The 24,737-nt window shown below is 40.3% G+C and overlaps 1 protein-coding gene across 1 annotated transcript in view; it reads right to left on the minus strand.

Moving 5' to 3' along the window:
- Nucleotides 1–591: 591 nt before the first annotated feature.
- LOC132407139 (aryl hydrocarbon receptor-like) overlaps nucleotides 592–24,737 on the minus strand; it is a 36,438-nt gene continuing 12,292 nt past the window's right edge. The window contains exon 2 of the mRNA XM_059993433.1: nucleotides 592–758. Within this exon, the coding sequence (XP_059849416.1) occupies nucleotides 607–758 (152 nt within the window). The 3' untranslated portion in view covers nucleotides 592–606. The remainder of the gene's footprint in view (nucleotides 759–24,737) is intronic.

The following is a 24,737-nucleotide window of genomic DNA, read 5'->3' on the forward strand; positions in this document are numbered from 1 at the left end:
GAGTAAAAATCTTTATGCTACATCTCTATCTGTATGTGCAATTTAAAGTAATTTGTAATAAATAGTATTTATAACAATATAGCATGGAAATATAATTTTATCAGCATGAATTCATCAGTCTGATGGCCTGATGGAAGAACCTGTCCGGAAACCTGTTGGATTTATTATCACCGGCATGTGTCGTGAAATTTGTTAAGGAGGGCTGAAGGGCCTGTACTGTGCTGTGGTGTTCTATGGTTCTAACTTAGCAGCAGCAGTTCAATGAAATACATAATATAGAAGAAAAAAAATCAAAATAACATCATAATAATAAATTAACAAGTAAATCAATTACACTATATGTATAAGGAGTTAAAACTTGGCTAGATTCAAGTTGGTTTCAAACCAAAGCTGTAACGGATGGGTGAGGATTAGATGGGTTCAGGCCCTCAAGTTTGAAAAGCCCAATTCTGAGCTTGTACAAAGTCAAACAGATGAATTGAAGGTGAAAACGTTTTGTATGAAGCTACCTCTTCAAAAGGGTCATTGCCTTGGGGAGACAGGTGCATGAGAACATCTAACGAAATGAGTGAATTATTGTCAGCAAAGAGCTACAATACAGTAAATTCAAAACTGTTTGAGCCCAATTGCACTCAAGCGTTGTACATACCTGTAGCATGAAGGCTCCCTCTGGGATACCACAGGTTGGAACCTGTGGTGATTTAGCAGTGGTAGAGACTGATTCTCGGCACTGCTGATGATCTGACTCTGAAGTGCAACTACAAAAATCGAACAAAGAGACAACAATTAAAATTCATTCTAAGGTGCACGAGTACATACAGAGGGATGCATTAAAAGTTGGTGGAACCACTGAGATGCTCTAGGGTCTGAAGTCCTGAGGGACTGGGTACTGTGTAACAGTCTTTCAAAGACTTCATGGGGAAATTTTCAAAGATAACAGGAGTCCAACTGATGGCACAATGAGTGTTAAGAATGAAGTCTTATTAATTGTATTCTCTGTATGTGTTTTTGATAAATAAAGTATTATTTGAAATAAAAAAAATTAACTTTTTGAAACTAGTGCACTTTTGGCCATAATTGGCAAGCTTTGAAAATACATATTGTATTTCCCTAGGGTGCACCATTAGGACTAGTGCATTTTTTTAATATAATGAAATGCTAGTAACAAGCTTCAGGGAGTCAGACTAGTAGAATAGGAGGCAAATGAGATTTAATGCTGAGACATGTGAAATGTTATATTGTGGTGTAAGGAATGAGTAGAGGTGACACAAGATTCTAAAATAAGTACAAGAACAGACAAATCTGGGGGAAGCGTCCAACATTCACTGAGAGTGGTTCAAAATATGCACAGGATCCTAGATTTTATTTATAAAATAGAAAAGCAAGGAAGTCTTGATGAATATTTATAATACACTGATTTGGACATTTGTGTATCCACTGTGGGCTATAATGACTTCAGAGATGATGCAAAAAAGTTTTACCAAAATGATTTCAGGGACTTTAATTTATGTAGAGGAACTGGAGAATCTGGAGTTTGCAAGAGGATCCAATTGAGTTATTTAAAAGGGTAGAGAGAGTACATCTCTTAAAAAGAATTTTCCATGGCAAAATTGCCAGACCCATCCTCTGGAAAGCTTCAGGATCTAGTGACATCTGGTGTTTGTAGACTCATGGTGTATAAAATCACATAATCCAGGTCTCCAGTCTAACAATCTCAGAAAGCATCTGGAAAGTGGATGCACAAGCTAAATGATTTAGTTCAGAATTGGAGAACCCACGCCCGACAACCATTCCAGAAAACTTTCTATTTGAGTTTCCTGAATAACAAGAATCCTGTCCTATTTTCTTCTCTCTTGTTTGGCTAGATCCTCACCAAAGATTATGAACTCAAGGCCCAGTCCAGAGGCCTAAGCACATCCCCTTTTCTCCTGCAGTACTGAAGAAGTGCTGCACTGTCAATGAGACGATAAAACAAGGACATTTCTATCCTCTACCTGAATGTCTTGACATGTTGAAGAATGGGTTAGAGCTCACTAATGTTCCACTCAACACACTCCTAACAGCACAAGAATCAGACATCTAGTCATCTGCTCTTTGCTCTTCTTAGATTGTTGCTGCTGGTAATTTGTTGCTGTACATCCAATAACAACAGCAACTACACTTTAAATATACTTCATTTGCATTGATTTTTTTTAACATCCTGAGCTAATGACAATAAGAGATACAAGAGACTGCACATACCATGGTCCAAATCTCCTCTCCTTCATCAGCCTTTACCTCTTTCACTTACACCTCCAGCTTCTCATTTCATCTCCCTCAGAATCAGTATCAGATTCAGAACAGAATTAGGTTTATTATCACTGTCATGAAATTTGTTGTTTTGTGGCAGTATCCCAATAAATGCATAAAATAAACTGTAAATTACAATATAAAAGTTTCAGTATGTATTGAATGAAGAGTATAATAGTGAGGTGGTGTTCATGGGTTCATTGCCAAATTCAGAAATCTGATAGTGGATAAGCTATTCCAGAAATGTTGAGCGTGTGCCTCTGGCTCCTGTATCTCCTTTCCTTCCTACCTGTCTTCCCCCTCTCCTGTCTTCTACCTATCACTTGTTGGCTTGTACTCCTTCCCCTCACCCCCCCCATCTTTTCATTCTGGGTCCTTTCCTCTTCCTTTCCAGTCCTGATGAAGGGTCTCAGTCAACATGTCGACTACTTATTCCTCTCCATTGATGCTGCCTGACATACTGAGTTCCTCCAAGATTTTCTGTGTGTTGCTCCGGGTTTTCAGTATCTGTAGAATCTCTTGTGTTGAAGATATAATAACATGGAGTAGAAAATACACTGCTAGAGGAAGTCAACCTATCGTACAGCATCTGCGGAGGCAAAGGGATCACTAATATTTTGGGTCAAGTCACCGCATCAGTACTGAGAGTGCAGAGGGGAGAATGCCAGTATCCTTCCTTTGAGGGAGTCCCATGAATCTAATATGGCAATTGCTCTCTGCCATCAGATCATAGCTGGCTCAGACGTTGTGTTTGAACTTGTAGCTAGCATAGACACTGCATTTGTCTACTGAGGAACCAGGGAAATTACTGAATATTCTATAACAGTAAAGACTTTTCTGTTTATTCATGACTATTGCCCAGTAGCCCTTACATCCACTGTGAAGAAGAGCTTTGAGAGGTTGGTCATGAAACATAACAACTCCTGGTTGAGGAGTGACTTGGATCCATTCCAATTTGCCTACCATCACAACAGATCCACAGCAAATGCCATTTTGCTTTCTCTACACTCAGGTCTGGAACTTATGGAAAGTAAAGGTACATACATCAGGATGCTCTTCATTGACTGTAGCTTGACATCCATCACTATCATCCCCTTGAAACTAATCACTGTGCTCCTAGATCTAGGCCTCTATGTCTCTTGGTGCATCTGGGTCCTTGATTTCCTAGCTTGCAGACCACAGTTCAGAATGAATTAGCAACAACACTTCCTCCACAGTCAGCATAGGTGCACCACAAGGCAGCATGCTTAACCCCCTGTTCTACTTGCTTTATACTTGTGATTTGGTGACTAAGTACATTATTTTAGTCTGCTGATGACACCACTGTTGTTGGCCAAATCAAAGTTGGTGACAAATTAGCATACAGGAAGATTGAAAATCTGGTAGAATGGTGCCATAACAACATCTCACTCATCATCAGTAAAATCACTGAGCTGATTATCGACTACAGGAGGAAAAAGCTAGAGGTCATTAAGCCAGTGTTTATTAGGGGATTGATTGGAGATGGATTGGGTCAGAAACTCTGAATTCCTTGGTATTAAAATATTAGAAGATCTGTGCTGGAACCAGCACATAAATGCCATCTCAAAGGAAGCAGACAACACCTCTAATTTCTAATAAGTTTGCACAGATTCAGCACATCATCTAAAACTTTGACAAACTTCTATGGATGCACATTGGAGAGTATCCTGACTGGTTGCATCATAGCCTGGTATGGAAACACCAAAGCCTAGAAATAGAAAAGTTTATAAAATGTGGTGGATTTAGCCCAGTTTATCACAGGAAAACCCTTCCCTATCATTAACATTCACAAGGAGCATTGCAACAAGAAATCAGCATCCATCATCAAGTTTCCACATCATCCTGGATATGCTCTCTTCTCACAGGAGGTACAGGAGCTCAATGATCAATTGACTCCATCATGTACAGACTCAATTGCAAGCACTCTACAACTCAGTATTACAACTTTAGTGGTTTGTAAGTTGATGGACAAGATCCTGACAGGCAGGATTTATGAACATTTAGAGAGGCATAATATGATTAGGAATAGTCAGCATGACTTTCTCAAAGGCAGGTCATGCCTTACAAGCCTGATTGAATTATTTGAGGATGTGACTAACACATTGATGAAGGTACAGCAGTAAATGTAGTGTGTATGGATTTCTGCAAGGCATTTGACAAAGTACTCCATGCAAGGCTTTTTGAGAAAGTAAGGAGGCATGGGATCCAAGGGGACATTGCTTTGTGAATCCAGAACTGGCTTGCCCACAGAAGGCAAAGAGTGGTTGTAGATGGGTCATATTCTGCATGGAGGTCGGTCACCAGTGTTGTGCCTCAGGGACCTGTTCTGAGACTCCTACGCTTTGTGATTTTTATAAATGACCTGGATGAGGAAGTGGAGGGATGGGTTAGTAATTTTGCAGATTAAACCAGGGTTGGAGGTGTTGTGGATAGTATGGAAAGATATCAGGTTACAGCGGGACACTGATAGGATGCAAAACTGGGCTGAGAAGTGGCAGATGGAGTTCAGCCCAGATAAATGTGAGGTGATTCATTTTGGTAGGTCAAATATGATGGCAGAATATAGTATTAATGTTAAGACTCCTGGCAGTGTGTAGGATCAGAGGCATCTTGGCATCCGAGTCCATAGGTCACTCAAAGCTGCTGCACAGGTTGACTCGGTGGTTAAGAAAGCATACGATGCATTGGCCTTCATCAATCTTAGGATTGAGTTTAGGAGCTGAGAGGCAATGTTGCAGCTATTTAGGACCCTGACCAGACCTCACTTGGAGTACTGTGCTCAGTTCTGGTTGCCTCACTACAGGAAGGATACAGAAGCCATAGAAAGGGTGCAGAGGAGACTTACAAGGATGTTGCCTGGATTGGGGAGCATGCCTTATGAGAATAGAACCATAGAACATTACAGCACAGAAACAGGCCTTTTGGCCCTTCTTGGCTGTGCCGAACCATTTTTCTGCTTAGTCCCACTGATCTGCGCCTGGACCATATCCCTCCATACATCTCTCATCCATATGCCTGCCCAAGTTTTTCTTAAATGTTAAAAGTGAGCACACACTTACAACTTCATCTGGCAGCTCACTCCACACTTCCACCACTCTCTGTGTGAAGAAGTCCCCCCCCCCCAATGTTCCCTTTAAACTTTTCCCCCTTCACCTTTAACCCATGTCCTCTGGTTTTTTTCTCCCCTAGCCTCAGTGGAAAAAGCCTGCTTGCATTCACTCTATCTATACCCATCATAATTTTATATACCTTTATCAAGTCTCCCCTCATTTTTCTATGCTCCAAGGAAAAAAGTCCTCACTTATTCAACCTTTTTCTGTAACATCCTTTGTCCCAGCAACATCCTTGTAAACCTTCTCTGCACTCCTTCAACCTTATTAATATCTTTCCTGTAATTCGGTGACCAAAACTGTACACAATAGGTTGAGTGAACCCAGTCGTTTTTCCTTGGAGCGACGGAGGATAAGAGGTGACCTAATAGAGGTGTATAAGACGATGAGAGGCATTGATCATGTGGATCATGTTGATCATCAAAGGGAGCTAGGGCTTTACTCTCTGGAGAGAAAGAGGATGAGAGGAGACATGATAGAGGTATACAAGATATTAAGAGGAATATATAGAGTGAACAGCCAGTGCCTCTTCCCCAGGGTACCACTGCTCAATATGAGAGGACATGGCTTTAAGGTAAGGGGAGGAAAATTCAAGGGGGATATTAGAGGAAGGGTTTTTACTCAGAGAGTGAGTCACCACTGAGTCAGTGGTGGAGACAAATACACTCGTGAAATTTAAGAGACTGCTAGACAGGTATATGGAGGAATTTAAGGTGGAGGGTTACATGTGAGGCAGGGGTTAAGGGTCAGCACAACATTGTGGGCTGAATGGCCTGTACTGTGCTGTATTGTTCTTTGGATAATCAGAGGCTTTTTCCCAGGGCTGAAATGGCTAGCACGAGAAGGCACAGTTTTAAGGTGCTTGGAAGTAGGTACAGAGGAAAGGTCAGGGGTCAAGTTTTTTTCCCCTCACAGACTGCGGTGAGTGCATGGAATGGGCTGCCAGCAACGGTGGTGGAGGTGGATATGATAAGGTCTTTCAAGAGGGTTATGGGTAACCTTAGGTGATTTCTAAGGTAAGGACATGTTTGGCACAGCTTTGGGGCCTAAGGGCCTCTATGTTTCTATTGTGCTGTAGGTTTCCTATGTTTCTATTATTGATTTTATACATTATTTGTCAGTCTTCGTTATTTGTAGCTTTTCATGAATTCTATTGTACTCAAAAACTCTCCTGTAAATGCCTGCAAGAAAACAAATCTCAAGTCTGTATATGGTGACATATATACACTTCGATAATAAAATTACTTTGTACTTTGAATCTCATCTGATCTGCAACCTGATGCTAAAACAGTATTTGCAGGTGTGTGACCAACAACAATGTTCAGAAACCAGTACTGTTACATAGTTTTCCATGTAAAACGAGAGGGAAAGAGGGAGTGCCGTTTATAGTTAGAGAAAAACATAATACACAGGTAAAACTATCATGAATTTTAAAAAGGCTAATGTTTGTTTCAAAAACATTTTAAACTTCAATATCAGAATCAGTATCAGCTTTATTATCACTGACAAATAAAATGAAATTTGTGATTTTGTGGTAGTACATAAAATGTATATAAATTACAATAAGATGTATATTTTAATTAAATAAATAATGTAAAAAGAGAGTAAAAATAGTGAGATAGCATTTATGGGTTTATTAACTGATGGTGTGCCCTGATAATACTAATGAGAAGAGGGCATGTTTTGGGTGTTGAGGGTCCTTAATGATTGATGCCACCTTTTTGATGTCATGTTAAAACCCAAATAAAACTGATCAATTTTGCTATGCTATATAAACAGCCACTTTGTAAAATGACTTGTGCTGGCCCACAAGCCAGGTGCCCTGGTGTGTATTAGATGCAAGGAGAAACATTCAGTACCATGACTCTATAAATGAACATCATGTTGAAATACTCAAAGCTTCAGCAAGATTGAATGTGGTTACATGATTTCATTTACTATCCAATCCCAACACATAACTGCTGGGCCAAGGTCATGGGAGGCTGAAATTCTCTCAATATGTAATTACCCTCTTTCTACACTTCCAAACCATGCCATATGTAGCAATATTTTTGGGAGGTTAGGCTCTACATTGTGTGGGAACTTTTATGCGTTACCATCAGTTTACACAGAGATAGTGTAAATAATCACCTCACACATATACAGATCTACCCCAGAGTACAAACACCCAATTATGTACAGCCATACATACTGCACAAATGGTAGGGAGTCTGGTGGGATGGGTCTGCCATCTGCCATGGGGTGGAGAATTGTGGACACAACTCAGCACATCATAGAAACTAGCTCCTGTCCACGGACTCTGTACCTCGCTGCCTCGTGTATCAGACAGAATGTTCTACCTCACATTCTACCTTCTTAAGATCTTGCACCTTATTTACTTGACTACACTGTTTTCTCCCTCCCTTGATTTTTCTCTCCACTCGTAACAAGCTACATTCTTTCTCTTCCAGAGATGTAAACAATGATTTGTAAAAGGATCTAGTGATTTCCTGGCATATATGGAGAATAAGCTATCCTCAGGTTTCAAGCTGGGTACAGGCATCGATTATAACCGATGTTTTGATGACAAACTCTGCATCATCCCTGATGAAGATGGAAGAGTTTGTCATCTGTTGTAATCAATACCTCTACCTGGCTGGAAGCCTGAGAAGAGTTTTTTTCAACAATGATTTGAATTTACATGTGAACACCAGGGATGTTGCCCAATATCATTGTCATTATGCATGTATAAACAGGAAATCATAACCAATTAATACACAAAAAGAAACTGACAGAAATGATATTTCATTTTCATTGATTTCAAACCATCACGGGCAAGATGGCAAATAAAACATGTTAACTCACATTGGCTAGGTATTACAAGAAACTCCATAGCATTCCTGCACAACCCTCCAAAAATCGATAACAAATATGCATGTGTGTACAGAGGACAGCCTGGACCTTTCTTCTGGAATCTGCATTGAAGCTACATATGCTCCACTCAAGATTCTGAATTCTTCCCCAAACACTGCAGGCTCTGCATACTGATTACTCAGTCAAACTGACAGATCATGAAACTTCAGCTCATGTGGCAAATAATGTCTGAAAAGCTCAGTTAAAGTTTCTGTGGTAAGCGGTCACACTACATTCACCAAGCTTTGAAAAATATATTTTCTTCATTCAGCTCTTTTGGTGATTGATTGCAGGAGGACTTTTTTGCTCATTTTTCTAAAGCTCGCGCCTGGTGTTCTTCAACAATTTATCTTTGGCATTCTCACATTCATTATGTGTGGCTACTGGATGACATCACCTGAACACTATAGTTAATTTCCATTGTATGCTGATGACAGTCAATTCTACCTCATTACCATCTCTTTTGATCTCTCCACATCCACTCAGTGGCAAATCCCTGCACTTGAACCAAATGGAACTTCATGTTTTTGAAAACCCCGATACACTGCTGCAAGCATTGTCCAACTCCGCCCTTGTCTTAGCCACAACCTGAACCCTTACTTGCATCCTCATTAATTAAAACCATCATTGTCCCAAAGAACTACTAGTTATCCTCCTCTGTTCATTAAACTGGATATCATCTCTGATCCTTGCATCCTGCTCTAATTCCTACTCACCCTTCGCCATAGAATTCACCTTATAAACAATGCCTTAATTTTAAAATTCTATTCATTGTCTTCAAGTTCTTCTCTGGTCTTATCTCTCTCTGCCCACCTGTGCTGTCCTTTCCAGCCTTTCAAACCTCAGAGGTAAATGATTTCTCCAAATCTGGCTTTCTAATTACATTGGGTCCAGTTCATTTTGGCTCAGTTAAGTGGCTGCCACAATTAGCCAAAGTTTCATGGAAATACGTAGTTAAGAAGGTATAAAAAGACAAATTGAGTAACATATTATGCATTTAAATGAAAAACAGAACAAGTTAGAACACCGTAAATACTTTAAAACTGTATTATTTCCTAATTCTTTTTGATGAAGGAATTCATCTGTGCCACGTTCTTTTGAAGGGAAATGAACAAAATCAGTACAGATAATGGGCTGCCTTTATACAATGCTGTTGGCAATTGCATCCTCCAAATCTTCATTTTCATTGTACCATTCAAGATGATTGTCGATACCTCAAATTTGTCATAGTTTCTAACTTGTAGAAGTACTGAAATGGTTTCATTTTCACTCCTGGACAATTCTGGCATTTCCAAGCCTGAATGCTTGAAACCATAGTGAGTACAACAGTTATGAATTGTCTTACTGCTTATTTCTTGCCAGTGATCAGTGACAAAAAGCACTGTTTTTTGAGCACAAACACTTACAATTGACGCTATTTGAAAACTTTTTGTTCGGAGCACAGTGTTATGTCTGACAGCCACACAAGCACACGTGTTACGAGTGATGAATAGACCTGATGGATAATGGGGTACATAGTTAACCATTCCCCTCCTAAGAAACACGAACTGTTGCTATGCTGACCATGAGAAAGAAAGACGGAAAAACAATCAAGAACATTGGCGACAGATAAGAGAGAGGGGGAAATTGCTGATTAACCATATTATGACTCCTTTTTGAATTATTTACTGTTTCGCTGCAAGGACAATAGTTTGCTCATAAACATTCCTCAGTGGACTAAAGGAGTGGCCTTATTTGATGGACACAGTCATTCAGGAGTGATGGATAGCCGAGTCCCCGTGAGTAGGGATAAAAGACAGGTCTGGAGAGACACCCTCCAGACACTCCAGTGGACACTGATTGAGTGTTGGAACCCACAAGAAAGGTGGGGGCTTCAAACACCTAACCAGGAGGTCGGTCATTAAGGCTATCAGTGTTAAAGCAGGGCCGGCGGAGATTTATGTGTGTGTCCACTCATGCCAGAGTGACGAGTCCACCACAGAAGGACGGTCTAGCAGAAGGACAGAAATGTTATAACTGAATGACCACACTGATACGATGGATTAAGAAAGCAAAGGAAGCCTGACTGTAGCTGTTACATCTCGCTTGCTCTCTCTCTCTCTCCAACGATTACAATACAACAACTATAACTACATCAGCACTCATGAACTGAACTGAACTTTATACTTTTCTATGACAATTTATTTACCCCTAGACATCGATAGAGCTTGTTTATTATTATTATTATTATTATTATTATTATTCCTACACTTTTAGGTTTATTACTGCTAACTTGTTTTATATGTATATTTGCATTATTGATATGGTTTTGCTTATTTTTATTAATCAACACCTTTAGTATAGTACCACCAGACTCCGATGAGTTCTTTTCTCTCTGCTGGTTAGACACCCAGTTACGGGGTACGTAACACACGACTGATGCTGTTTTAGAAACTGGTTGGCAACAATCTCCTGTTCCAATTCAGTGACATAAGGTCCCAAACAAAGGGAATCCCAGCTATTTTCTTGATTAGGTTTTGTTTTTAAGTGTTGTCCTAAATAAGTGGCTTCCCTGATTAATCGAGAGCCCTATTAACTGGAATCCACTGTATATGCAAACAAAACTGTACAACCATTGGAAGTTATATCTTCAGCTAACAGGCCCCAGGTTCTGGAATTCCCTCTTTAAGCTTCCCATTTTCCTACCCCTCTTCTTCCTTAAGGTATTCTCAATAAGTTGCCTCTGCAATCAAGCCAGAAGCTATTTAGAACATAGAACAATACAGCACAGTACAGGTTCTTCAGCCTACAATTTTGTGCCAATCCTTTAAATTTCTCCAAGATCAATCTAACCCTTCCCTCCCGTGTAGTCCACTATTTTTCTTTCATCCATGTGCTTATCTAAGAATTTTTTAGATGTCTCTAATGTATCTGCCATTACCACCATATCTTCTTTAGATTTGGCTTGGTGATTCTCCAAAATACCTCACAATCATTCACCATATTAATGGCATGATGCAAATTCCATGTTTTTGCATTGAAGTCATTTCCTCTTTACTTTTTCTGCACAATGGTCTTCTTTTCTTCTTGCTAGCAGATAAGGAGAGCATCCTTGAAGCTATTTTCTATCCTCCAGTAGAGCACTAGCTTTAGGCCATCATAAAAGGTCTTGGCTTGAAACATTGACTTGGGGAGTGGTCCATTCAATTCAGAATCTAACCATAGACCTTTACTATCAGGGCCAGGGGATTGCTTGGTGAAGGTCTTTGGTCTTCCAGATACTTAGTGTTAAGTCTGTTCTCTGCAACACATTGGTGAAGAAATCCATGACTGTGGTTTGGTTTCCATGCATGTGCAAGTGCCCATCTGAACCATTTGAGTGCAGGGTGTCACAGCAGGGATTTTGGCCTGGGTGTGCAAGCCCACAGCAAAATAATGACTGAAGTTAGAATATCTTGGCTAAAAGATGGTAAAAGTTGGAAATTGATCTGTTGGTTGAACAGGAAATTAAGATGCAGTGTTGCAGCAAGGAAGAGAACTAGAACATCAACACTCTCTTGGTTGATTCCAGATTGCACTAGAATTGGGTCTGAGGTTGATCTGAGGCCTCACCTCATCAGCAGTAGATGAGATGGATTTTTGAGACAGCCAGATTTAAAAATGATCTTCACTATACCTTTTTTGTTAGAGAGGGGGTACAGGAGCCTGAAAGCCTAAGCTCTACATTTTAGGAACAGCTTCTTCCCTTCTGCCATTCAATTTCAGAATGGTCCATAAACCCATGAACACTACCTCACTACTTATGCTCTCTTTTTGCATTACATATTTAGTAGTATCCAGGACATCTTCAAGGAGCAATACCTCAAATTAGCAACATCCATCATTAAGAACTCTCGTCACCCAGGTCACGCCTTGCTACTATGATGAAGGAGATACAGAAGCCTGAAGACGCACACTCAATGATTTTGGAAGTGCATCTTCCCCTCTGGCATCTGAATTGACATCAAACCCACGAACATTACCTCAACTTTTTTATATGACTTATTTAATTCAACTATTTAATATATATAGACTTACTGTAACTTTTTTTTTATTATTATGTATTATATATACTGCTGCCACAAAGATACCAAATTTCATGACATATGCTGGTGATAGTAAACCTGATTCTAATTCTAAATATTTCTTATTATAATTTATAGTTTATTTTATTCCACTGTATTGCTGCCTCAAAACAACTAATTCCACCACATATGTCAGTTATACCAAAGCTGATTCTGAATCTGTCGCTGGAGTTGAAGGAATTTGTGAGGAACAAAATGGCCACTCATGGGCTTTGATGCTACAGTTCCTGCATCTTTCTTGCAGTTGTTTTGCAGTGAGCATCATGTTAATTATGCATCTTGATGAATGCACTGTGACTTCAGAGACAGCTTTACAACCACTGAGATGATAGCCGAGAAGAATTCACAATTACTTTCCCTGTGACATAGAGGAGATTCCCCCATAATAATCTTCCTTAAAGATGATCAAGAATAAGGGATTGGAGAACCCTGATGAGGGAGAAGAAGCCATGAAATTGCATCCATGCTTCTTCTCTACATTTTAATGGTTCACTGGGATCTTAACTGCCCCAGAGTTCTTGTTCCTCTGCAGAACAGAAGGTCTTTTTAACCTCTTTACTAGCTGATGTAGTGTTGAGACTGTGGACATTTGAACAATAATTGAGACTGATCACTCAACAGCACCAGGGTAAATTGTTATTGGATCATGATGCTTATGCATTTTAAAGGCTCTTTGGAAGTCAAGGATGAGGCATAAAACTTGTTCTTTACAATCATTTTTATTAAGCATTACAGCCACAAAAAACAAACGAGAGCTGAGAGAACAAAGAGGCAAAGGAAAAAAGTGGTTATAGTAATCTCATTCTTAGACTAGAGATAATATGTATTTTAGTGATGATAATTAACCTATAAAATAGTGGCATGACACCTGCTACTGAAACCTAAGTTCACAGAAAAATACAGAAGCAACTGTACCATAGATACTGGAAAATTCACTGAACAATTACATATATACATGTAGGTGAATTGCCCTTGCTTGAATGTTGTAACATTAACTGGACAGTCAGCCAGACTCCATTCAGAAATGACATGAGAGTCAGGGTGTAGCATCCTGGCTCCTTGGTTTTATTGCAGAATCAATGGCATGACAGAGTAAAACTGAAAAATCATTGCACTATCCTGTTCACACTAGTAAATATACACAGATAAGTAAAACATTAGTCAAGTTTTCTGCAGGTAAATATTAAAAAGATTCTGACAAGTGAACACTACAGATAAATACCACTGATAAACAATTAGATGAACTCAAAAAAAAACCCATTCTATTTCAGCAAATCTTACTGATACCTTTAGATTAACTTCCAAACAATAAAACATCAATTTACAAGCAATGCTTCTGCTGAAGAAACAATAGGATCACTTTAGATAGAAATTTCTTTCACTTCTACCATAAACCTCTGGCTTCTGGCTTCTGGCTTCTGCCAGCCAGTAGAACCGTAGAACCACAGAACATTACAGCACAGAAACAGGCCTTTTGGCCCTTCTTGGCTGTGCTGAACCATTTTTCTGCCTAGTCCCACTGACCTGCACCTGGACCATATCCCTCCATACACCTCTCATCCATGTACCTGTCCAAGTTTTTCTTAAATGTTAAAAGTAAGCCTGCATTTACCACTTCATCTGGCACCTCATTCCACACTCCCACCGCTCTGTGCGAAGAAGTCCCCTCTAATGTTCCCTTTAAACTTTTCCCCCTTCACCCTTAACCCATGTCCTCTGGTATTTTTTCTCCCCTAGCCTCAGTGGAAAAAGCCTGCTTGCATTCACTCTATCTATACCCATCATAATTTTATATACCTCTATCAAGTCTTCCCTCATTCTTCTATGGTCTAGGGAATAAAGTCCCAACCTATTCAACCTTTCTCTAACTCGGTTTCTCAAGTCCCAGCAACATCCTTGTAAAACTTCTCTGCACTCTTTCAACCTTATTAATATCCTTCCTGTAATTCAGTGACCAAAACTGCACACAATACTCCAAATTCGGCCTCCCAATGCCTTATACAGCCTCACCATAACATTCCAACTCTGGTACTCAATACTTTGATTTATAAAGGCCATAAGCTCTCTTTATGACCCTATCTAACTGTGACGCCACTTTTAGGGAATTTTGTATTTGTATTCCCAGATCCCTTTGTTCTACTGCACTCCTCAGTGCCCTACCATTTACCTTGCATGTTCTACCTTGGTTTGTCCTTCCAAAGTGCAATACCTCATACTTGTTTGTATTAAACTCCATCTGCCTTTTTTCAGCCCATTTTTCCAGCTGGTTCAAATCCCTCTGCAAGCTTTGAAAACCTTCCTCACTGTCCACTACACCTCCAATCTTTGTATCATCAGCAAATTTGCTGATCCAATTTACCACATTATCATCCAGATCATTGATACAGATGACAAATAACAATGGACCCAGCACTGATCCCTGTCGCAATGTGTTTTCCTATTTAGTACATCCTGATTGTGCAGGAGGTGATCCAATACAGATATGAAACTGCTCATTTCAAAATAAAAGCTGAATGTACACATAGTAAAAACAAAGCAATTGAAAGGGTGAACAATCGGTGATGATATAAACATGCACACTGGCATAGGGAAATTAAACTACAAGAAAAATAAAGTTCTACACCCCAATCAAATACTGCTCATACTAGAATGCAGCAGCCAAGACCAATGCTGTAACTATGTAGAAAGATGGCAGAGATGGCCAGACAGTAAGTACACAGCTGCCAAGATAGCAAACTGGTCAAGCCACTGATATCCACCATTAGCTGTGAAAAAATGCAGAGCTGGAGGTGTGAACCTTGGAAATGCAGTCAAAGGAGGATTTAGCTGGTAAATCAAATTTATAACTGAGGAACATTCATAAAAAGCAAATAATATCAAAGTTGAGGACCTGCGAATATTTCAATTGATTTGTAATAGTGTTAAGAATATTGTGTTATAACATGGAAAGACAAAGGACCATAATTAGGCCATTTGGTCCATCAGGTCAGCTCCACCCTTCCATCATCATAGCTGATTTATTATCCCTCCAAACCGCATTGTCCTGCCTTGACCCCATAATCTTTGATGCCCTTACTAACCAAGAACTAATCAACTTTCACTTTAAGTATACTCAATGACATGACTTCCACAGCCATCTATGGCAATGAATTCTACAGATTCACTGCCCTCTGGCTAAAGAAACTCCCCTTCATCTCTGTACTAAAGGGAGGTCCTTCCATTCTGAGGCTGTGTTCTCTGGTCCTAGACCCTCCTATTATTAGAAACATCCTCTCCACATCCACTCCATTTATGTATTTTAATATTCAAAAGATTTCAATGAGATTCCCCCCTCATTCTTCTGAACTCCCATGAGTACAGGCCCAGAGCCAATCAAACACTCCTCATATGTTAACCCTTTCATTCCTGAGATCATTCTTGTGAACATTAAACTGTGTGGGTGCATGGCCACATAGTAATTGAAATGCTCCTGTCAGATAGTCTTCGCACAGCTGGAATTTCCTTCTATGTAATGTTAATTTAAATTGCTGCCCAGTTTTCAGGATGTGTAAAAAAATTCCAGTTCAGTACAATGGTTGGTCTGCACAGCTGTAAAAAAAAATTTAAAAAATACAGGGAATGTTTGCATGTGAATCTCCTCTGGACCCCTTCCAATGTCAGTATGTGCTTTCTTAGATAAGGGCCCAATTTTTGTATCATCCACAAACTTGGCCACAAAGCCATCAATTCTGTCATCCAGATCACTGACTTATAACGTGAAAAGAAGCAGTCCCAACACTGACCTCTGCAGAATACCACTAGCTACTAACATCCGGTGCCAAAATATCATACCCAAAACATACTAGCCCTAACCTGTATGTCTTTAGAATGAGGGAGAAAACTAACTGAAGCACCCAGAGGAAACTGATGCAGTTACAGAGAGAATGTACGAACTCCTAACAGACAGTGGTGGGAATTGAGTCCCAATTGCTGAAGCTGCAATATTTATTTGCAGTGTCTTGTAGCAGTTATTTTTCCAATTGACACTATCATTCTCCTTGTAATGGTGAGATGATCCTTGCTGTTTCACTTTTTGTGGGGCAGGAGGGTGAATTTTTGCAGGATTTATATGGTAAGCATTCATCCCCCAACATAGTAGTGGTTTGCCAAGTCATTTCAGAGGCCATTTACAAGTCAAACACGTTGCCTTCTGGACTTGCATATAGGCTAGATGGGGTCAGGACCTCTGATCTCCTCCCTAAAGGACATAATTAATCATGTGAGTTTTTGAAGACAATTTCACTATTTCACAGCCATCATTACTGAAACTAAAGGCTGTTTTTAATGAAGTTTGAGATGGGATACGAATTTGGTTTCTGTATTGCTGGAACAGCGCTTTGGGTCTGGTGAACCACTGACTCGAGTTCCAATCAAAGAGAAGCTGATTCGCCTCAGCAACTTTTCAATGCCAGAGGTGGAAAGGATCTGTATTTGAGGAAAATTGATGTTTGGCAGGAGATGGAATGAAAGCTAATTCCCTGCTGAAATGCTCAAAAAGTGGCCTGGTCACAACCCTGCTTTTAGTCAAAGAGTAAATTTCTAAATTTCCAGGCAACATCTCCAGTCCAGGCATCAACTCCTGATTGATTGTCTTCGACAGTGAGTGAGAGATCATGTTATCAGTACAATCATGCCAGCTGGCTACCACTGGGGCCATCGTCACCTAAACCATCCGCCAACTCCATCGACCTGTCCTTAAATGCCAGCGGCCATGGAATACAGCTGCAGGCTAATCAATACTAAAGAATATAGTTACATCCAGTAAGATTAAGAATCATGAGCAGGAATCAGGCACTGGTCGGGATTGGATTACTATTAACATAGAGTGCCTACAAAAAAGTATTCAGCACCCCCCCACCCTTGAAAGCTTTTATGTTTTATTGTTTTACAATATTGAACCAGTGGATTTGTCTTTTTTGACACTGATCAACAGATCTTGTCCAAGTGAAAACAGATCTCTAAAAAGTGATCTATTAATTAATTACAGATATAAAACATAAAATTATTGATTGCATAAGTATTCATCCCCTTTTAATATGACACACCAAATCATCACTGGTACACCCAAATGGTTTTAAAAGTTACATAATTAGTTGAATGGAAATCACTATGTACAGTCAAGGTGTTTCAATTGATTGTAGTAAAAATACATCTGCACCTGGGAGGTCCAACTGCAGGTCAGTCAGTATCCTGGCAAAAACTACACCATGACGACAAAAGAACACTCCAAGCAACTCCATGAAAAGGTTATTGAAAAGCACAAGTCAGGAGATGGATACAAGAAAATTTCCAAGTCACAAGCCTTGAATCTTGAGTTCAAGAGCTTGTAGGTAATGTTACAGTTGTAGAGGACTCTGGTCAGATCCAATTGGAGTACTGTGCTCAGGTCTGGTCACCTCACTACAGGAAGGATGTGGAAGCCATAGAAAAGGTGCAGAGGAGATTTACAAGGATGTTGCCTGGTTTGGGGAGTATGCCTTATGAGAATAGGTTGAGTGAACTTGGCCTTTTCTCCTTGCAACAGAGGATGAGAGGTGACCTGATATAGGTGTACAAGAAGATGAGAGGTATTGATCATGTGGATAGTCAGAGGCTTTTTCCCAGAGCTGAAATGGCTAACATGAGAGGGCACAGTTCTAACGTGCTTGGAAGCAGGCACAGAGGTGATAACCATAACCATAAAATAATTACAGCACAGAAACAGGCCATCTCAGCCCTTCTAGTCCGTGCTGATTGCTTACTCTCAATTAGTCCCACCGACCTGCACTCAGCCCATAACCCTCCATTCCTTTCCTGTCCATACACCTATCCAATATTTTTTTTTTTAATTAAATGACAATATCGAACCTGCCTCTGCCACTTCTACTGGAAGCTCGTTCCACACAGCTACCACTCTGAGTAAAGAAGTTCCCCCTCATGTTACCCCTAAATTTTTGCCCCCTAACTCTCAACTCATGTCCGCTTGTTTGAATTTCCCCTACTCTCAATGGAAAAAGCATCAACTCGATCTATCCCCCTCATAATTTTTAAATACCTCTATCAAGACCCCCCTCAACCTTCTATGCTCCAAAGAATAAAGACCTAACTTGTTCAACCTTTCTCTGTAACTTAGGTGCTGAAACCCAGGTAACATTCTAATAAATCTCCTCTGTACTCTCTCTAATTTGTTGACATCTTTCCTATAATTTGGTGACCAGAACCATACACAATACTCCAAATTTGGCCTCACCAATGCCTTGTACAATTTTAACATTACATCCCAACTCCTATACTCAATGCTCTGATTTATAAAGGCCAGCATACCAAAAGCTTTCTTCACCACCCTATCCACATGAGATTCCACCTTCAGGGAGCTATGCACCATTATTCCTAGATCACTCTGTTCTACTGCATTCCTCAATGCCCTACCATTTACCATGCATGTCCTATTTTGATTATTCCTACCAAAATGGCACCTCACACTTATAGCATTAAGCTCCATCTGCCATCTTTCAGCCCACTCTTCCAACTGGCCTAAATCTCTCTGCAAGCTTTGAAAACCCACTTCATTATCCACAATGCCACCTATCTTAATATCATCTGCATACTTTAGTAAGCTGATTTACCACCCCATCATCCAGATTATTAATGTATATGACAAACATTGGACCCAGTACAAATCCCTGAGGCACACCACTAGTCACCGGCTTCCAACCTGACAAACAGTTATCCACCACTACTCTCTGGCATCTTCCATCCAGCCACTGTTGAATCCATTTTACTACTTCAATATTAATACCTAACGATTGAACCTTCCTAACTAACCTTCTGTGCGGAACCTTATCAAAGACCTTACTGAAGTCCATATAGACAACATCCACTGCTTTACTCTCATCAACTTTCCTAGTAACCTCTTCAAAAAATTCAGTAAGATTTGTCAAACATGACCTTCCACGCACTAATCCATGTTGACTGTTCCCAATCAGACCCTGTCTATCCATAAAATTATATATACCATCTAAGAATACTTTCCATTAATTTACCCACCACTGACGTCAAACTTACTAATTGCTAGGTTTAATCTTAGAACCCTTTTTAAACAATGGAACCACATGAGCAATACACCAATCCTCTGGCACAATCCCCTTTCTAATGAAATATTTCTGTCAGAGCCCCTGCTATTTCTACACTAACTTCCCTCAAGGTCCTAGGGAATATCCTGTCAGGACCCAGAGATTTATCCACTTTTATATTCTTTGAAAGCGCCAGTACTTCCTCCTCTTTAATCATCATGGTTTCCATAACTACCTGACTTGTTTCCCTTACCTTACACAATTCAATATCCTTCTCCTTAGTGAATAACAAAGAAAAGAAATTGTTCAAAATCTCCCCCATCTCTTTTGGCTCCATACATAGCTGTCCACTCTGATTCTCTAATTTTATCCCTCACTATCCCTTTGCTATTAATATAACTGTAGAAACCCTTTGGATTTATTTTCACCTTACTTGCCAAAGCAACCTCATATCTTCCTTTACTAATATCTTTCTTAAGATTCTTTTTACATTCTTTATATTCCTCGAGCATCTCATTTACTCCATGCTGCCTATATTGTAGATCTCTCTCTTTTTCTGAACCACGTTTCCAATATCCCTTGAAAACCATGGCTCTCCCAAACTTTTATCCTTTCCTTTCAACCTAACAGGAACATAAAGATTCTGTACCCTCAAAATTTCACCTTTTAAATGACCACCACTTCTCTATTACATCCTTCCCATAAAACAAATTGTCCCAATCCACTCCTTCAAAATCCTTTCGCATCTCCTCAAAGTTAACCTTTTTCCAATCAAAAATCTCAACGCTGGGTCCAGACTTATCCTTCTCCATAATTATATTGAAACTAATGGCATTGTGATCACTGGACCCAAAGTGCTCCCCAACACATACCTCCGTCAGCTGACCTATCTCATTTCCCAACAGGAGATCCAACACTGCCCCTTCTCTAGTTGGTACCTCTATGTATTGCTGCAAAAAAACTATCCTGCACACATTTTACAAACTCCAAACCATCTAGACCAGGGGTCAGCAACCTTTACCACTGAAAGAGCCACTTGGACCCGTTTCCCACAGAAAAGAAAACACTGGGAGCCGCAAAACCCGCTTGACATTTAAAATGAAATAACACTGCATACAACGTTTTGTTTTGCCTTTATGCTATGTATAAACAAACTATAATGTGTTGCATTTATGAAATTGATGAACTCCTGCAGAGAAAATGAAATTACATTTCTGCATGCAACAAAAACATTTTGAACTCCGAAAAAAAGACGTTGGGTTGAAGGTTACTTTTAAGTAAAATACTCAACGTCTATTTGAGTCCTTCTTGTATTTATGAAAAACGCCAAACTTAAATTTGCCGCCAGCAGCAAACCAAAAATAACGTCAGCCAGCTGTCAACCTGAAAAATAAAAGGACTATTTCACTGAACAATGAAAACATATGAATATATGTAAAATAGGCAATTAAAATATTTATCATACTTGTTCAGGTTGACTCACACCTGACAATGCAGTCGTATTTAGTAGGGATGGATCGATGCTTAGGGGAGTGACCGGGAAGGATAATGTGTTTTTTTCCTCTCTGAACTCACAGAAGCGTTTCCCAAACGATGTTTGCATTGCGATGATTGCAGAATGTAAATACTCCGAATTTATCATGTCGTGACCTTGTTTGAACTCTCTCAAATTGGGGAAGTGAGACAATGTGCCTTTCTGTAAATCTCTGGCAAGCAACGTCAACTTGCGCTCGAATGCCAAAACATCCTCCAACATGTGCAGGGCTGTACGTCCTTACCCCGTTGAAGAGCTGTGTTCAGCGTGTTCAGGTGCGCTGTCATGTCTACCATGAAGTGTAGCTTTTCCAGCCACTCTGGCTGTTCCAGCTCAGGAAAGTTGAGCCCTTTGCTGCCCAGGAAAGTTTTCACTTCTTCCAGACACGCGACAAAGCGTTTCAGCACCTTCCGTCTGGACAGCCACCGGACTTTGTTGTGCAGCAGGAGATCAGAATATGCAATTTCCAGCTCGTCCAGTAACAAACGGAATTGACGGTGATTTAAACTTTTTGCCATTATTTTATTGACAATCTGAATGACAACATCCATTACTTCTGTGCATTCCGGAGGAAATGTTTGAGCGCACAGTGCCTCTTGGTGCAAGATGCAGTGAAAAGTCAGCAGCTTTCTGTCCAGCGACTTCTGCAGTAAAGCCACAATTCCCTTGTGCGTTCCCGTCATATTCGGTGCCCCCATCAGTAGCTACTGACACCAGATGGGTGGTCTTTATTCCTTTGGCTCTTAAACAATTCAAGACAGCCTCACAGATGTCCTCCCCCCGTGTTTGGTCTTTTAGAGGTATCAACTCAATCAGTTCTTCCTGTGGCCCGGCAGAGTTTACATACCGGCAGAACAATGCTATTTGTTCAATATCACCTTTGTCTTTAGACTCGTCACAGGCAATCGAGTAGGCCACAGCTGAATTGATGTCTTTAATTTGCTGTCTTGTGATGTCTTCTGCCATTTTTATGGTTCTGTCTTTGACAGTCTTTGCAGAGAGGGGCATATCCCTGATTTTCTGCACAATTTCACTCTTGTTTTTAAAGTCCGTGAATAGATGTTCTGAAATCTTAATGAAAGATTCTTTTATATATTCACCATCTGTAAACTGCTTCCCGTGCCTGACTATTTCCTGAGCGGCAATATAACTGGCGTATGTCGTTGATTTTCTAGACTTCATCCATTTCTGGAAATGATTTTTGCTCAGATCAACCTTCCGCATCAGTTCCGAAACGGCTTTTTTTCTCTCATCTCCATCCGGATATTTTTGAGCAAAGGCTGCGTGTTTATTCTGGAAATGCCTTGCGACATTTGACTTTTTGTTGTTTGCTAGTTTCTCATTGCATATTAAGCATACCGGTAAACCAGTCTCGTCAACAGTGAAAGCAAATGAATCTGTCCACGTATCATTAAACGTTCTGTTTTCTTCAGTCACTTTTCTTTTTTTAGAATTCTCCATAGTTGGCTTACCTTGGATCGAAAAATTAAAGAAATCGCGCACTGGCGGGTGTCAGGTATTGGCAGTGGTGACGTATATTAATAGCGATAAAAACACGTTGTAGCAGTGTGCTCACGCAGTCAGTAAACTGCAGTTGAATAACTTTATTCGAACTAAACAGCCTTGCTTTTAAGCCTCCCTCAACCCAGCCCCCATGGACGCAGATGCTGCAAAAGACGCGTACTCACAAACCCCCGTAGGCTATCTCCCTTAGCCGGAATGCTGGCTAATTGTGAGGAAATGTGTCGCCACACTTAGATTGTACAAGATCACCATAATCTTCAAATTTAGAATTACATTTCAAAAGCTAACAAACTAACATAAAATACATTTTAATTAAATACTGACCAATTATTTCCCAAAGCCACAGGGAGCCGCAGCACAGAGGTGAAAGAGCCACAAATGGCTCGGGAGCCGCAGGTTGCCGACCCCCGATCTAGACCTTTTACAGAATGGGTTTCGCAGTCTATGTGTGGAAAATTAAGATCTCCCACAATCACAACCTTGTGCTTACTACAAAGATCTGCTATCTCCTTACAAATTTGCTCCTCTAATTCTCGGTCCTCATTAGGTGGTCTATAATACACCCCTATTATTGTTACTACACCTTTCCCATTCCTCAATTCCACCCTCCAATCTATCCTGCCAGAGCACCACTGTAATATTTTCTGACAAGCAATGTAACACTTCCCCCTCTTGCTCCTCTATTTCTATCACACCTGAAGCAACAAAATCCAGGAATATTTAGTTGCCAATCACACCCCTCCTGCAACCATGTTTCAGTAATAGCTACAATATCATATTTCCAGGTATCAATCCATGCAGAACGCTCATCCACCTTTCTTACAATGCTCCTAGCATTAAAATAAATGCATTTAAGAAATTCTCCACCTCTTGCTCCCTGTTTAACCCTAACGGTGCAAACAACTTTACTATCTTCTTCCCTACATCTTCGGTCTGAGTGCTGCCCTCCTCTATCACCTGCCTATAACCATATAACAATCACAGCACAGAAACAGGCCATCTCGGCCCTCCTAGTCCGTGCCGAACTCTTAATCTCACCTAGTCCCACCTACCCGCACTCAGCCCATAACCCTCCACTCCTTTCCTGTCCATATACCTATCCAATTTTACCTTAAATGACACAACTGAACTGGCCTCTACTACTTCTACGGGAAGCTCATTCCACACAGCTATCACTCTCTGAGTAAAGAAATACCCCCTCGTGTTTCCCTTAAACTTCTGCCCCAATTCTCAAATCATGTCCTCTCATTTGAATCTCCCCTACTCTCAATGAAAACAGCCTATTCACGTCAACTCTATCTACCCCTCTCAAAATTTTAATTACCTCGATCAAATCCCCCCTCAACCCTCTACGCTCCAATGAATAGAGACCTAACTTGTTCAACCTTTCTCTGCAACTTAAGTGCTGAAACCCAGGTAACATCCTAGTAAATCGTCTCTGCACTCTCTCCAATTTATTGATATCTTTCCTATAATTCGGTGACCAGAACTGTACACAATATTCCAAATTTGGCCTTACCAATGCCTTGTACAATTTTAACATTACATCCCAACTTCTGTACTCAATGTTTTGATTTATAAAGGCCAGCATTCCAAAAGCCTTCTTCACCACCCTAGCTACATGAGACTCCACCTTCAGGGAACTATGCACTGTTATTCCTAGATCTCTCTGTTCCACTGCATTCCTCAATGCCCTACCATTTACCCTGTATGTTCTATTTGGATTATTCCTGCCAAAATGTAGAACCTCACACTTCTCAGCATTAAACTCCATCTGCCAACGTTCAGCCCATTCTTCTAACCGGCATAAACCTCCCTGCAAGCTTTGAAAACCCACCTCATTATCCACAACACCTCCTACCTTAGTATCATCGGCATACTTACTAATCCAATTTACCACCCCATCATCCAGATCATTTATGTATATTACAAACAACATTGGGCCCAAAACAGATCCCTGAGGCACCCCGCTAGTCACCGGCCTCCATCCCGATAAACAATTATCCACCACTACTCTCTGGCATCTCCCATCTAGCCACTGTTGAATCCATTTTATTACTCCAGCATTAATACCTAACGACTGAACCTTCTTAACTAACCTTCCATGTGGAACTTTGTCAAAGGCTTTGCTGAAGTCCATATAGACGACATCCACTGCCTTACCGTCGTCAAC

The sequence above is a fragment of the Hypanus sabinus genome, chromosome 17, assembly GCF_030144855.1.
Source record: "Hypanus sabinus isolate sHypSab1 chromosome 17, sHypSab1.hap1, whole genome shotgun sequence".
NCBI lineage: Eukaryota > Metazoa > Chordata > Chondrichthyes > Myliobatiformes > Dasyatidae > Hypanus > Hypanus sabinus.